The following is an 18,126-nucleotide window of genomic DNA, read 5'->3' as shown; positions in this document are numbered from 1 at the left end:
TTTTCGAATAATTTCTCACTAAAACCTTCCATTCTCAAACAACACGTGGCATGCCCTCTTGGCAAATTTATTTCTTCTGGTTGAATATATACGAATATATACTGCAAGAGTCTGCGTTTGCTTAGCCAATCAAATCTCAAGAAACAAATCATCTAACCAATAAAAATCCGACGCGTGGAAATTCAACGTAGCTTTGAGCGCTCTCACTCCATTTGACAGTTGAGAATTGTCCCGTCGTTTCATTCTTCACAAATACTCTTTTCAGATCTCACATTCTCTCATCTCTCTCCGTCTTAAATATCCGTCTGAAAACCCACGCAGCTCGCCGGAACTGGTGTTTCCGGTGATCTCCAGCACTCCGATGGAGTCTCACAGCGCCGGACTCCACCGTGTTCTGGTGCTCGCCTTCTGCATCACCGGCATTTGGTCAGCTTATATATACCAAGCAGTTCTTCAAGAGACCGTGTAATTTTTCTTTTCCATTAGTTTCAATTGTTCAAACCGACACGTCTTCTTCTTGTTTACTTGGCAGTTTTTTTTTTTATTCTTTATTTTTTATTCCCTTCTTCTTTGAAATAAAAAATAAAAAAAATCCTTTTTTTTCATTGTTTCAAAACAATTTCAATCAAACCAACACGTCTTCTTCTTTCATGTCTACTCGGTTGTTGGTGTCTGAAGAACCTTATATATAATCGGCGGATTAGATCTTGCCTCTCTCATTCTACCTTTTTGGCTTCTTCTTCTACCCCTCTTGCTTCTTCTACCCATCTTTTCTTTCAACATTTATTATCTAACTCTACTTCAAAAATCAGTATTTGGTTGAAGCGCATAACTCAAGGCCTATTTTGGCTTAAGGTATGTTTTGTGTTATTTATATTTTTGTTTTTGAGGATACAATGGTTGAATTTTTTTTTTTTTTCCCTGAATGTTTGAATTTTTTTTTACTATTATGTTTCTTAATTATGTGAAGTTTGTTGACCATAATTCAGAATTATTCATGATGTTCTCGTTCTTTTGGTTCATGTACATCAGATTACAACTCAAAACCCTTAATTTTTTTTTTTTTTTTTTCAAGGTATGTTTATATTTGAATTAAAGAACAATTCTGATTTGGATGCGTAAAGAATTAGGGCATGATTTGAACGTTCTGGGTCATAGTCCTGAAAATCATTCGCGCCTGTATTGTATTCGATTTTGAAAGTTTATTACTTTTGAAGTAAATAATTTCTCTATATATTGACATCGTTGGCTTAATTTAGGGTGAAAAAAAATACCTATTGAATGACATTTTGTTTACAGCACGTCTAAGTGAAATTCATAGAGCATTGGTTACAAATAACAATAACAAGATTTTTTTTGTTTTTGCTTTTGTTTTTGTTTTTGTTTTTTCCCTATTTAAATTTGTAGCTACTGCGTATATTTGCAACATTGATTGATTATTACCAAGTTTGCCAAATGATAGATGGTGTAGTGTTCTCTCAATTGATCACATTTATTTATTACCTAGCTCTGTTCTGTTTTGCACATTTCTCTGTTTTCATGCTCCTTTTTGGTTTTTGGTTTTTGTCATGTTGTGCTGCTCACATAGTTGAAGCCTTGATTCTTTTACTCACAGAAAAGACCTTTCAACTTCATAGGTACAGATTTAAATTATTTGACACTTTAAGCCCCTTAAGTAAATTAGTCCATGCAAGCGAAAAGTAGTTTTGTGTTCTTTGAGATTGTAGCTTTGGCTTTTGTTGCTGTTGCAGCTATTGTTTGCTTAAAGCATCTGTTTAATCACTTTGAAAAGAAGAAGTTAACGTTTTCCAAAATTCAAACGTTAGAGTTAGTTTATGTTTCAATCTCATGCTAGGTGGCTTGAATCCTAATGTTATCGCAGAAAATTTTGCACATTAGTTATTGTGATCAACTGCTTACCATTTGTAATTTTAACAGAATTTTGATTAGATGTATGGAACTGTTTGCAAAGCTTGACTTAATTTATGTGTAAATTTAAGAAAATTTTGATAATTTATTGACTTTATGCATGTATGATATTTTTAGGATAGGTATGAGCCAGTTATGACAGCATATAAATTGGTGACTGTAGATGTTCAATACTAAATCATTTAATTTATTTTAATAAATAAATGTGACTTTTCAAATACCTACTTACACCTCTTCTAGAAGTCACCTTTTAACTGCAAACACTTATATCTAAAATCACCTATTCTAAAAAAACACCTTTTAACTGCACTAAAACCTCTTCAAAAACACCTTTTAAAAAACACATTTTAACCGCACTAACACCTCTTCAAAAAATTACCTTTTAACTATAAACACTTATGTATTCTATTTGTATTTTTTTATATACACCTTTTTATAATAATATAATATTATATACTTCTCAAATAACTACTAACACCTCTTCTAAAAGTCGCCTTTTATTATTTATATAAAATTAAATCATTTAATCACTGATGTTTCAATCTCATGCTAGGTGGCTTGAATCCTAATGTTATCGCAGAAAATTTTGCACATTAGTTATTGTGATCAACTGCTTACCATTTGTAATTTTAACAGAATTTTGATCAGATGTATGGAACTGTTTGCAAAGCTTGACTTAATTTATGTGTAAATTTAAGAAAATTTGATAATTTATTGACTTTATGCATGTATGATATTTTTAGGATAGGTATGAGCCAGTTATGACAGCATATAAATTGGTGACTGTAGATGTTCAATACTAAATCATTTAATTTATTTTAATAAATAAATGTGACTTTTCAAATACCTACTTACACCTCTTCTAGAAGTCACCTTTTAACTGCACTAAAACCTCTTCAAAAACACCTTTTAAAAAACACATTTTAACCGCACTAACACCTCTTCAAAAAGTTACCTTTTAACTATAAACACTTATGTATTCTATTTGTATTTTTTTATATACACCTTTTTATAATAATATAATATTATATACTTCTCAAATAACTACTAACACCTCTTCTAAAAGTCGTCTTTTATTATTTATATAAAATTAAATCATTTAATTACTCCACTAAAACCTCTTCAAAAACACCTTTTAAAAAACACATTTTAACCGCACTAACACCTCTTCAAAAAGTTACCTTTTAACTATAAACACTTATGTATTCTATTTGTATTTTTTTATATACACCTTTTTATAATTTTATAATAATATAATATTATATACTTCTCAAATAACTACTAACACCTCTTCTAAAAGTCGCATTTTATTATTTATATAAAATTAAATCATTTAATTAATTACTTATGTATTCTATTTGTATTTTTTATATACACCTTTTTGTAATAATATAATATTATATACTTCTCAAATAATTATTGCATGAGAAAAACTATAACATGGAAAATAAGTTTATGTTCATGACTTGATGTGTGACTACATATTGTACGTTGTTTTTTAGGCCTCTTTCCTTTCTTTCTTTTTTATAAAAAAAGTAGTAACCTTATTATGTTTATATCAATGACGTATGCAGGTCAAAGAAAATACATTACTAATTTCAAATAAAGGGGATAAAATTTACAAGTGAGTGGAAAATTTATTCTTTTCAATTTAATTTTTTTTTAGCTAGCTTTTTTTCTTTTTCTTTTTTGGTGCATTTGGTGCATTTAATATTAAAGCATTTATTAGGGTCTTGAATAGTTTATTTTTCCTTACCGGTAAAGCTACTTTCTTATTTAATTTCAACGAATATATAGAATGCATAAAAGCTTGTAATTAGAAATATATATATCATCTTTGTATGGTTGACTATTCAATTAAACACATAGATTTTATATTAAGACACCCTCTTAATTTACTTTATATTTTCTACTATTAGATGTAACAATATCATCTTTGTAAGGTGGATTAGACATATATATTTAATATGGAAGCACTATTTTTATTTACTTTTTATTTTATATTATTAGGAGGAACAATTCAATTAGACACGATAATAGACGCGATAGATCTTTGTATGCTGGACCGTTCAATTAAACACATAGATTTACTTTTTTTCCCTATTTTTAATTAGATGTAATAAGATCATCTTTGTAAGGTGAACTATTCAATTAGACATATATATTTCATATGGAAACACCATCTCTATTTACTTTATATTTTCTATTATTAGGTGAAACAATTCGATGAGACACGATAATAGATGTGCTAGATTGAATGCATATTACAGAAATAGATATGCAAGTTTTTCACCTGACCAAAGAGACAACCATATTCAAAACGTAAGAAATTCAATAAAGAAAAGAAAACGAGAGGAGATGGAAAAACCATATAATGACACAATGTCCCATGAGTTGAAGAAGGTCCCACAATGTGAATTTTGTTATGCAAAAAAATTTGAATACGAACCTCCAAGTTTCTGTTGCTCAAATGATAAAGTAGTCCTAATGTCTACGAATGTGCCTAATGATTTATATGAATTGTTCACAAGCCAAAGTGCATTATCTGTAGACTTCCACCGTAACTTGCGTGCCTATAATAGTATATTCTCCTTTACATCATTTGGAGTCCGTCTTGATAAAAATTTATCAAATATGAAAACCGGGATCTATACTTTTCGTGCACAAGGTCAAGTATACCATGAATTACCATCACTTACACTTGGAGATAATGGACCGTGTTACCTCCAATTATACTTCTATGACACTGATAATGAATTGCAAAATAGAATGAGAATTCTTAAAGATGCAAATTTGGAAGAGCCGATTGTCGTAAAGTTAATGGAGATATTATCTGCAAATCCATACGAACAGTTTTTCCGAAGGCTAAAAGATATTCCTGTCCAAGAGAGTTATGAGATCATTATAAAAAATGATGTTCGCCTAGACTAAAGAGTTTACAATTCACCTTCATCGAACCAAGTTGCAGCTGTGTGGATAGAAGGAACAAATTCAAATACACGTTCAGAACGAGATATAATTGTTACTGCGCACTCAGGAAGAAGACATAGAGTAAGGCACTACTTTGGATGTTATGATCCATTACAATACCCTTTATTATTTCCATTTAGTGAAATTGGATGGCATCGTAATATCAAAACACGACATCAACCAAGTATCGTTCAACATGTTACATGTGAAGAAGATATTTTTGAACATGATATTGCAACAAGAGTTGAACAAGGTAAATCTTAATGCAATATATTATTTAAATAAACAAAATTGATTCACATATTTATTGAAGTGATAATTCAAGAACTTTAATAAATTATTTTACGATGATGTAGCAAGAAGAACAAAAAAGGTTTCATGCAGACAATATTATTGCTACAAACTCCAAATACGTGAAAAAGAACGATCAATTCTATTATATGCTGGAAGACTTTTGCAACAATATGTGGTTGATATGTACATTAAGCTTGAATCGACTCGTTTAGATTACTACCGGACACAACAATCACATATTCGATCTGAATTATACCAAGGAATTGTTGATAGCATTGTAGCAGGAGAATCTAGAGGAGATAAAGTTGGAAAAAGGGTTGTTCTTCCTGCTTCTTTCATAGGTTGTTCTAGGGATATGCGTAGACGATACTTTGATGCCATGTGTTTGGTTCAGAGATTCGAAAAACCAGACCTTTTTATTACAATGACTTGTAATCCTGATTGGAAAGAAATTCGCGACGAACTGAAATTTGGGCAGTTACCACAAGATAGACCAGATTTAACAGCTAGAGTGTTCAGAGCAAAGCTATATGATGTGAACCAACAATTATTTAAAAGATCGATATTTGGAAAAGTGGCAGCGCATATTCATGTGATTGAGTTTCAAAAAAGAGGTTTGCCACACGCACACATATTGCTCATATTTCAATCTGAATTCAAAATTACAAATGCAGAACAATACGACAAATTGGTCTGTGCAGAAATTCCTTCTAAGAATGAAAATCCATCACTTTATCGGAAAGTAGTGAAACATATGATTCATGGTCCTTGCGGAGATCTCAACAAAAAGAATGCATGCATGAAGGATGGGAAATGTAAAAATCTTTATCCACGTAAATTTGTCAAACATACGATTCAAGGTAAAGATTCATACCCTATATACAGAAGAAGAAAAAACGGCCAAATAATCTTTGTGCGTAATGCAATGTTAGATAACAGATGGGTTGTTCCTTATAATCCATATCTTTTAGAGAAATATGACTGCCATATAAATGTCGAGATATGCTCGGGAATAACAGCAGTAAAATATCTCTATAAATATATATACAAGGGACATGATCGTGTTGCGATTCACATCTCAAATGTTGATGGAGGGAATTTCGTAGATGAAATAAAAGAATATCAGGATGCACGATGGGTATCACCACAAGAAGCAATGTGGAGACTTTATGAGTTTAACTTAAATGAGATGTATCCTTCGGTTACCAACCTCCAATTACACCTTCCAAATAAACACATATTTTGGTATTGGGAGAACAAAAACCTAGAATATATCGTTCGTTCTGAAGATATATCACGCACAATGTTGACAGAATTCTTTCATTTAAACTCCATATCTGAAATAAGTAGAGACTATTTGTATAGGGAGATTCCGGAGCATTATGTTTGGAACAAGCAAAATAAATGTTGGAGTCCCAGACACCACAAGGCGGTAATAGGACGAGTTAATGCCGCCAACCCTTCCGAAGGAGAAAGGTATTATTTAAGATTATTGTTAAACCACGTGCGTGGACCAACATCATATAAAGATTTATTATATGTTAATGGTCTCCAATGTGTAACATTTAAAGAGTCGGCAGAAAGAAGAGGTCTACTTGAAAGCGATAATAGCATTGTTGAGTGCCTCAACGATGCTATGTGCTTCCAAATACCAATGGCTCTTCGAAGGCTTTTTGCAACTTTAATAGTTTTTTGTGACCCAAGTAATGTTAGAAAACTTTGGGATGACTATTTTGAAGCTATGTCAGAAGATTTTTTACCCGACCCCAATTCTTTACCTGACTACCAACTCATGGAAACACTTAAGAGCATAGAAAACTATTTAATAAGCATGGGCCGAAGTATAAATGATTACGATTTGCCAAATATTGATTATGCGAATGATTCCAACAGTTATGATTCCTCTAGAGAGATCACCAATGAAATGGCTATTGTTACTCCATCTGACGATTACAATGCAATAGTAAATCTTAACAATGAGCAAGAAAATGCATATAAAACTATACTTGAATGCATAATCTCAAATCAACCAAACATCTTCTTCATTGATGGGCCAAGGGGTACAGGAAAAACGTATTTGTATCGTGCATTACTTGCGAAGGTTAGATCTGAACATGGAATTGCACTTGCAACTGCAACTTCTGGAGTGGCTTCTTCATTATTACCAGGTGGTAGGATTGCACATTCAAGATTTAAGATTCCTATCATAGCTGACGAGTCAACTACTTGTAACATTTCAAAGCAAAGTTCAACCGCGGAACTCTTACGAAAAGCCAAACTAATTATTTGGGATGAAGCACCAATGGCTAAACGTTACGCAATAGAACCAGTTGATAGAACTCTACAAGATTTACTTGGCAATAATTTATCTTTTGGAGGAAAAGTTGTGGTTTTTGGCGGAGATTTCAGACAAGTGTTACCCGTACTACCACGAGCGACTAGAGCTGAAACTATTGAAGCAAGTCTGGTAAAGTCTAAATTATGGAGAAAAAAAAAATGAAGAAAATACGATTGGAAAAGAACATGAGAGCAAGAAATGATCAATCATTTACAGAATTTTTACTACGAGTAGGCAACGGAGAGGAGCTGACTTTATTAGACAACATGATTCAACTACCGAAAGAGATAGTTATAAACTCTGTAATTGAAGAAAACTCTGAAAATGCATTGATAGATGCTATATTTCCGTCCCTTCAAGAAAATTCTCACTTAACGGAATACATAACTAATCGAGCAATTTTAGCAACAAGAAATGATTTTGTTGATAAAATAAACGATCAGCTCATTGAACGTTTTCCGGGAGAATCTTCAACATACTATAGCTTTGATAAAGCAAATGATGATGCTGGTACCTACTACCAAGAAGAATTTCTGAATTCTTTACTCCGAAACGGCCTTCCACCTCATAGACTAACGTTGAAAATTAATTGTCCTATACTTTTACTAAGAAATTTAGATCCTGCAAATGGATTATGTAACGGGACTAGGTTTATATGTCGTGGCACAAAAGATAACACAATCGTTGCTGAAATTTGCCACGGACAACATGTAGGGAAACAAGTACTGATTCCAAGGATACCTCTTTCCCCGGCAGAGAGGGATTGCCTTTTTGTTTTACTAGAAAACAGTTTCCAATACGATTAAGTTTTGCAATGACAACAAATAAGGCACAAGGGCAAACAATTCCTCATGTAGGAATATATCTTCCAGAGCATGTATTCTCACATGGACAACTATATGTGGCGTTATCTAGAGGAACATCAATGTCGACAACTAAAGTCTGTGTTAAAAAAGACCAAAGAATTGAAGGCAATGCTAAATATACAAAAAATGTTGTCTACAAAGAGGTTTTGTTGCCAAGCATGTAAGAAAGTTTTCATATATATATATATTGCAATCTTCCACTTACATTATTATTATTATTATTTACAATTTTCCACTTACATTAAACGTATTATTGTTTTTATCTTGTGTTACAGAAACAATCTTCAACATGAGGAACCAATGTACTTTTAACACAATAAATTCGTTAGATGTTTTGCAAAGGAATTGGACAATAAAGGTGATTGTACTTCGTAGAGGAAATGTTGAAAACTACCATAATGACAAAGGATCAGGCCAAATATTGAAAGTAATTCTAATGGATGAAGAAGTAAGTATATTATCCATTACTTTTAGTATTCTATATTTATATTTTTTGATATTGATATATGATATATGATATATATATATATATAAATGTCAATATTATTTGATCATCTTTTACAATTTAAGGAACACAAATTCAAGCTGCATTGTTCAATGATGTGGTCACCATATTCAAGGAATCCCTAGCTCTTCATAAAACTTATATAATTTCTAATGGAATTGTGAGTCGAGTGAACCACAAATATAGAAATGTTCACAAGGAATTCGAATTAAAGTTTACAACCGAAACATCAATTGAAATCATTGAGAAAGAAAAAATAAGTTTGAACAAAATAAATTACAATTTTGTTGATTTCGAAGAGATAAACAAACACATTGACAGCAAAGAGACAATTGGTTAGTTCCCTTCAAATCTTTGTTTATATATATATTTTTTAACATTGAACTCAATTGTGAATCACAATATATCTCAATTGAATATATGAAACTAACTTGTTAAGCTTGCAGATGCTTTCGGAATCGTTATTCAAGCAAATTCCATGTTGATCGAATCTAAGAAGAAAAGTGATGGAATATCTAAAATGTGTAACATCACTATAATAGATACAAAGTGAGTAAAACTATTTTTCACAAATTCCTATTTTTAGAATAAATACTTGAAGTAATTATTAAACTATATAACAGGTCAAGAATGACGACGTTGACATTATGGGCAGATCTTGCAGAAAATGAAGGACAACAAATAATTAAAATGGTAAACAAGAGACCAATAATCACTTTAACAAATGTGGTAGTTAACATTTACAAAGGTACACTACATATAAATAGACATCAATGTTCTCATTTTTCTTTCCTTTTTTTTGAATCAATGTTCTCATTTTACAATCTATCTTTCCTTATGATGCTACAAATATATAATTAAATAATTGTACTTTTAAGGTGTCGCTCTTCAAACACATCCAGGATCCACATTGCAGATCAATATGGACATCAACGAAGTAAACACATTAAGAAAATGGTTTGTTTTCTTCTACTAAAAATAGTTACTTTGATCCATAAATTTAAATACTTTAAAGTATTCAATATATATAGTAATCATTACATACATACAAATTAAGTTATCACACGTACATACTACAAATGCAGGTTTGATATACTATATCCGGCAATGATATATGTGCTCTCATTATGAATTCAAAATCTAAAGCTTTTGATGGAGCCGAAAAAATTTGTCTCAACGAGATTATTGGAAAATCAAAAACTGCATTTATGGTATGAATCTATATACATTTGTTTTTTAGTATAGACTTTCCATAATTATTTAATTTATTATATTAGTTTTCTTATTAAATGTTTTTTTTTTTTTTAAATTATTCATACAAAAATAAAATTTACTTATCATTGTTTAGAAAACAAATTATTATTTCGAAGCAACAATTCAAGAAATTGAAAATGAAAAGAAACCATGGTACGACGCTTGTATGGAATGCAACAAGAAAGTCAAACTACTGAACAGTGGTATTGTTTGTACCAATTGCAACATAAAGAATGTAAAATGCGTTCAAAGGTATTCAATTTTTATTACGATTATTACTTTTAAAATTACCTTAGTTTTAAAAACTTTATAAACGTAAATAACTTATTATTGTAATTGGTCATTATGCAGATTTGTGATGCGACTAAAAGTGACAGATACAAATGCAGAAGCAAAGATAACAGTTTTTGATGATTGTCAGTCACTAATAAATTGTTGTTTGGAAGATCTTCTACGACTAAAAAATGAGGTGACAATTTGGAATCATTAATAATATTTTAATATAAGAAAAAAAAAAATTTGCATTACATTATATAATAAATTATATATATATATAATTTATAAAAGAAAAATAAGGTTAGTTTTTTTTTTTTCTTATAAATATTTGAAGGAAGAAGAAACAAATGAGTTCAGTGACATTGTTAAAAGATGTGAAGGGAAGTCATTTATGTTTCTGATGAATTAATCAGAGGCCTCTTCGTCGCACAAGCAGTTAAAAAAGTTGGCCGAGACAATGATACAACAGAAGAACTTGGCACAGAACTTAGCATTGACAATGATACAACAGAAGAACTTAGCACTGACAATCATCCAATTGCAGAACTTCGATCTCCCAAAAGGATAAAACGCTCTTTCCAAAGGAAAAATATAAAAATTCAGAATATTGATTCATAGTGTGTTAACTCTCATTGTTTATCATAATTAGTAATATTGCACCACATTGCGAATACTATTTGACCACAGTCCACTCTAGAATACAATATAGTTATTTTTACACTCGCCATGTTATAAATTTCTGAATTTATTTTTCTCAATTCTTGGTAATACATTAAGAATTGATCGAAATAAATTTTCATTGATATAATTAATTGATTAATTGTGTTTGGTAGAGATAAAATATATAAAAAGTTATTTTAACATAATGTATTTAATAATTAGATAGAAAGATGATTAAAACCCTCATATAAATCATATTAATATTTTAATTTGAATTAACATCTATTCCGTAAATCTAAATTAATTTTTTGATTTAAAAAAAAATAAAGTCAATTTTATTTTATTTTGAGATAAAATAATATATAAAATACCAATTATTTATATAATATAAATTTTTCTTTACATGCATTGCACGTGTTAATTTTCTAGTACCCTATAAAAGTGTATTCTATTTCTATTTTTTATATACACTTTTTGTATTATTGTGCACACGACATTTTGACTTTTAAAAAAAGATACCCTTTCGTTTTATTTTTAAAATTCCCAAAAAAAAAAAAAAAAAAACAGTTTCCCTTTCTGTTCCCCTTCTTTTTTTAAAAAAAAAAATATCAAACAGTTTTAACCCTTTGGTTGAAGACATTGTCACTTTGTTTTATTTAAAAATTATAAAAAAACTTTTTAAAAAAATAATAATAATAATAAAATAAAAATCAAATAGTTTATGAAAAACAAAGGAACAAACGGACATGTCTTCCTTTTTCATGTCTACACGGCGGTTGGTGTATGAAGAACATTATATAATCCGCTGGGATCTTGCCTCTCTCATCCTCTATCATTCCATCTCTTCTTTCAACATTTTTTTTTGTCATCTAACTCAACTTCAAAGCGTACCCAAGAAAATCAGTATTTAATTTATGCAGAGAACTTTAGGCTTATTTTGACTTAAGGTATGTTGCAATATATATTTCGTATTACTTATATTTTTGTTTTTGAGAATACAGAAAAAGTTTTTCCTATTTTGAGTCAGAATTATTCATCATGGTACTCTCAATATGCTTATTGTTTAATATATTTATAGATATAAATATATGCTATAATATCTGACGAGCTTGGCACATAGTATGAATTAGTAGTTATATATATATATATTATGTATACAAAATCAACTTCAATGTGACATTATGACATGGATCTTTCTTAGAATCAAACTCTGATTCCTATTTTAGTTCACGCTTGAGCATAAATTGCTTTATATTTTAGTAGTTATCTAGATTTTTGTTTTTGGTTTGCTTATCTACTTGATTTGGATTGTTGCAGAATAATTGATTGTTTACTTTATTGAATATATATTTTATTGTACTTCTAAAACATAATTGATTGATTGTTTCTTTTAATACTTTACTATTGTGTTTAGAATAACTAAGTAATAGTTCTATTTGCATAAACTGTTTTCAGTTTGATTAATTATTTAGTTGGTCATTTTAAATTAGAAAAATATTGTGCTTTGATTTTTTTTCCGAAGATATCTCATTCTGAAAATTAAATAGTATTTTCAGTATTATTCTTAAATAAAAAATTCAGACCATGGTTTTTCTCTTTTTCTTTTCTCCCCTATTAATTGTTATTCACTCTATCCCAATTACTTCAAACTATTCTTTTTAAATTGAAAAAAATTACATTCTAGTAGGATTCATACAATGATTATTTTTTTTCCTTTATTATTGTTAGTAATTGAAATTCCTATCATTTGAAGCTTTCCATAATTAATTCACTCCATCCCAATTATTCTAAAATGTTCTTTTTAAATATAAAAAAATTACGTTTTAATAGGACTCATACATGGATATTTTTTTTTTCCCTTTTTTAATGATTAATCGATTTTCAATTTTTTTAAGTCATATCTTATAAGATAATTAACATTTCATTTAATAATATTAGGTATTCATTAAAAGTCGAGTCTTTTAAAATAACTAATACAATTTTTTTATCTGAATTATATCGGCTTAGATAAAAACCAGTCATTTTATTTAGGAAAACGTGTTATACTTTACTATTGTGTTTAGAATAACTAAGTAATAGTTCTATTTGCATAAACTGTTTCTAGTTTGATTAATTATTTAGTTGGTCATTTTAAATTAGAAAAATATTGTGCTTTCATTTTTTTTCTGAAGATATCTCATTATGAAAATTAAATAGTATTTTCAGTATTATTCTTAAATAGAAAATTCATACCATGGTTTTTCTCTTCTTCTTTTTCTCCCCTTTTAATTGTTATTCACTCTATCCCAATTACTTCAAACTATTCTTATTAAATTGAAAAAATTACATTCTAGTAGCATTCATACAATGATTATTTTTTTTCCTTTATTATTGCTAGTAATTGAAATTCCTATCATTTGAAGCTTTCCATAATTAATTCACTCCATCCCAATTATTCTAAAATGTTCTTTTTAAATATAAAAAAATTACGTTTTCATAGGACTCATACATGGATTTTTTTTTTCCCCTTTTTTAATGATTAATCGATTTTAAAATCACTGAAAACGTCGACGCAATATTTAAAAACAAAAAATCTATTTTACCTTCTAATTTTTAAGAATCCAAGCCCAACTAAAGTCCATCCTTACTTTAAACCCTTTTAAGGAAATATTATATATATATATATATATATATATATATCACTTTAAAACCATGAAGCACTGACACGACTATAAGGGTCGAAGTACCAGTGTCGGACACGGTCACGCGTATCCCAAGCTTGGACACGTGTCCGACACGCTCTAACCGTGTCCTGTTTTTTAATATATTTGATGCAGTCGGACACCGAACGGACACGGCCGGACACAGATCGGACACGCACTGATCTGAACAGACATGGCCTTCTCATCTCGGGACTGAGCTATTTCACCAGTCTCTTTTGCCTGAAGTAGTGAAGGAAGATGATGAAGAGAGCCAGAGAAGAAGAAGTTGAGAAGAGAGCCAAACCAGGATGTATCTATAGATGTAAAAATTGTGAAGATAGAGAGACGTAAGAGAATGATCGGAAACCATGGGGGAAGACGATGGCGTAATATTGATTGCTTTTGTGTTTATAAATCGGAGATCTGAAATTGTAAAGATAGAGGTAAGGTACGGTAGAGACGTGAGTGAGTTGGTTGAACAAAGTGATAGATCTGAGATATGAAGATAAGGTAGGAGCAGAGACGCGTAGGTGAGTGGGTTATTGAAAAATGTGATTGGGGAGAAAAAGAGTGGGGTTAGGTAAGAGTTTTATTTCTTTTATATATATTATTTTATTTTATTTTATAAATAATACTCTCTCTACATTTGTTTTTTTTTTTTTTAATAGAATATGTGCTGTTTACTTTATGTTTTTGAAAAAAAAGATGATTGGCCTAATTTAAATGAGTTGTATTTATTAATATATATATATATAATATTATTATTTTATTGCCGTATTCATACCGTGTCCATATTCCTATTTTTTTAAAATTTACCAGTGTCTCATATCTTATTCGCGCTTAATAGGAAACAAGGAATAAACGTTGGATTGGAGACAAATTTCCTTTTTCCTCAAAAAAAAGTTTATTCCTTGTTCCTTTCTAATCCTTGAGATAGATTATACAATTTAAAACGAAGAGGTCAGTACCAACTAGGAAGAAAAAAAAATTAAAACAATTGATTTAATTAAAAATCATTTAATAAAATAACCGTTTTCCCTTTTTGATGAAAAATGACCAATTTTAAATTAGTTCATTCTTTCTCTCTAAATTTTTAACTTTCTCTCTTTATCTTTTCTTAAAAGCATTTATATCTTCTTCCATAATCTAAAAAAAATCTAACACGATGCACTTGGAATGGTTATTATAATAATAAAAAGTCAAAAATGCATGAGAAGTCAACGTTAGTTATTCATTTTATTGATTTATTATTACAATATATATTTGTTTTCACTTTTATTTATATATAAATAACTTTAAAATAACCTAAATATTAATCATGTGAGTGGATATTAGCCTATTGAGTGTTACTGTAATACTATCATAATGCATCATGTTTTCATTTTTATTTTTATTTTTTTTGTCACTCTTTTACAAAATTAGCCATTTATTAAAATTTATAAAAAGTATCATACCTCATTTCAATCAACTAAATCATTTATATATTCCTGATTTTTGTATTTTGTGGGTCATTGAATACAATATTTAAGTGGTACAAATTTTATCACCTATTTTTATTTTTGAGAGTTTTGAATTCATTTTCCTAATTTCTACTTATCATATTCTTTTCCGTATCATTAATGATTAACTTTGGCCTTTTTTTCCTAGAATTTTTATCATCATCTTAAATTACTTTATGCTTACTTATTATGTGGAACAATTCAAAGACTCACGAAAGTTTTGTCAATCTCATTATATGCATGAAACTTAAATCTTTTTTTTTTTTTTTTTTAATGCTAACCTAATTATGTTTATATCCTTGATGAGTACATTGCTAATTTCAAATAAAAGGGGATAAAAATTACAAGTGAGTGAAAAATTTATACTTTACAATTTAGTTTTTTTAATCTCGTAGTTAATAAAAATCTTCTATTATGTTGGCTTATGTGTACTTTTTTTGTGCATTAAATAATAAAGCATTTATTAAGTTCTAGAATAGTTTATTATTTCTTATTGTTAAAACCATTTTCTTATTTTATTTCAATGAATATATAAAATACAGAAAAATTTGTAAGTAGAAAAATATCATCATCTTGGTAAGGTAGACCATTTAATTAGACACAGATTTTATATGAAATACCAACTTAATTTACTTTATATTTTCTATTATTAGATTATTAGATGTAACAAGATTATGTTTGCAAGGTGGACCATTCGATTAGACACATAGATTTCATATGAAAATAACACCTTTATTTACTTTATATTTTCTATTATTAGGTGGAACAATTCAATGAGACACGATAATAGACGTGATAAATTGAACGCATATTATAGAAATAGTTATGAAAATTTGTCACCTGACCAAAGAGACAACCATATTCAGAATGTAAGAAATTCAACAAAGAAATGAAATTGAGTGCAATTGACATGGTATATATAAGGATAATAAACTTCGTGACCATGATTTTAAGTCAATATTAAATAACAAATGTATAATTGTTTGCAATACTTTTAATCCAATTATTTATTTATTTATGTTTATTAGCTTTAATTACGTGCAACTGCACGTACGAATTTCTAGTGTATATATATATGTATTTATAAAAGAACTCAAAACATTACAGTTATTCCTTTTGTGCTTGATCCATGTGGATTACAAAATGATAATTATATACATACATATATATAATTGATTAGAATCTATATTTTAGAATATATCTTAATATACATGGTTTTAAGTTTAAAGCTGAAGATACAAGAAATTCCCTCCCTTTTTCTCTCTCTAGAATTCTTGCATTTCAACCAAAAGAATATCTCCCCCTTTCTTTCCATTACTTCTCCTATTTATAGATATTTACAAATGTTGATGGACTGCTGGATCTAGGCCCATTCCTCCATGAGTCCTGGTCATCTTTGATGGGCTTATGCGCGTTCGGCCCATATGGCAGTGTCTTTCTATGGGCCTGACCCATCTGTACGGACTGAATGTCGTGTTTGCAAGTCATATCCGGCCCATGTCATCTCGGGCCTCCTCAACTGCCCCCATAATTACCCCTTGTTTAATAAGGGGGTAATTATTGAAGGCGTCTCATCATGACGTTGACGGCTCGAGAAACCCACATGGGGGAACGGACGGTCAGATCCAGAATCAATGTTCCGGGGCTCGATGAATTTCTTGCCTTCTTGACGCTTCGGCCCTCGGGTCCCCCTCGCCTTTATAAGGCTCTAGAATACCACTTCATGCCTTTTTACCGTCTCCATCATCAGTCAAATCTCTCTCTTTTTAGAACAGTGCTAAGCTTTTTCCGGTGAAATCCTTCAAGAGTCATTCTTCCAGCGGTCTTGCAGTGCTCTTTGTTGCTTTCTACCTCAGAGGTTAGTTTTGTTCCTTTTTACTTTCGGCAGGCTTCTTTTTACCCTTTTAGATCCTTCAAACACTTCCACCATGGTTGTAGATCTAGATGTTCTTCGTATGAGACTTAGACTTCCTGACAACATCCAAGTTAGGGTTTACCCTAAGGATGTTAATATTATGACCGGTGCCGGCCTCCTTCCCGGCGAAGTTTTATTTTCAAACCTTCAACTGAATGTCGTTAGGTTCCCTCTGCACCCCTTCTTTAATTATGTCTTCAATAGACTGGGGATATCCCCCCTGCAGGTAAACCCCAATTTCTTTAGAATCATATCCGTTATGCTACTGTTGATTCGTGACAGAAGTCTGGACCTTGACCTCATAGATCTTCTTCTGTGTTATAAGGTCAGTAAGATCCGAACTAACGAGCCCTTCTACCACCTCTACCCGATCGAGAAGATGTCCATATGTACGGACACAATTAAATCTGAAAAGGGTTGGAGGGATAACATCGTGGGCATTAGTGGGGCTTGGTCTTCGCCGGCTGCAGAGGATTACCCAATCCCGAGCGCCTTTGGCGTCTGTTCTGTTTCCTCATATAAGAAATTCAAATCTCACAAAAACGATTGCCCCTGCGAAACATGTGTTCCTCGCTTTTGTACTTTCTTATGCCGCTCCTTAGGAATACCTTGTGATGACTTGAGCTACAGTGTTTGCAGGGATAGGAGTAATTACTTGAAGAAATACGTTCTGAACGATATTCCTTCCTGCTCAGACCTCCTCACTTCAGACAACCTCCCAGCGCTCTCATCCCTCGGCTATAACATGAGCAGGCTTCAGATTCCCTCCTTTGGCAGGAAGAAAAATACTCCCCCAGCCACTTCTGCTGCTGGGGCAACCTCCTCTCCTGCATCAGCCTCTTCCTCAGCCACCATCTCTGACACCATCCCGAGCACGGTGGCTATTGACTCTGTTGTCAGCACCCCTGCTACCAACTCGAGCGCGTCTCCACAAATCAC

The 18,126-nt window shown here is 30.7% G+C and overlaps 1 protein-coding gene across 1 annotated transcript; it reads left to right on the top strand.

Annotated features, from left to right (window-relative positions):
• The first annotated feature begins 5,374 nt into the window (after positions 1-5,374).
• On the top strand, positions 5,375-11,050 carry LOC132272750 (uncharacterized). Its single transcript, XM_059773844.1, has 6 exons — positions 5,375-7,655; positions 7,766-8,041; positions 8,673-8,845; positions 10,251-10,408; positions 10,508-10,576; positions 10,846-11,050. The coding sequence occupies exons 1-6, from the start codon at positions 5,375-5,377 to the stop codon at positions 11,048-11,050; spliced, it is 3,162 nt and encodes a 1,053-aa protein (XP_059629827.1).
• The last annotated feature ends 7,076 nt before the right edge of the window (positions 11,051-18,126 follow it).

The sequence above is a fragment of the Cornus florida genome, unplaced genomic scaffold (assembly GCF_030987335.1).
Source record: "Cornus florida cultivar Cherokee Brave unplaced genomic scaffold, ASM3098733v1 CherokeeBrave_3.0.0_Hap2_Chr09, whole genome shotgun sequence".
NCBI lineage: Eukaryota > Viridiplantae > Streptophyta > Magnoliopsida > Cornales > Cornaceae > Cornus > Cornus florida.
This window is presented reverse-complemented; position numbering and strand designations above follow the sequence as displayed.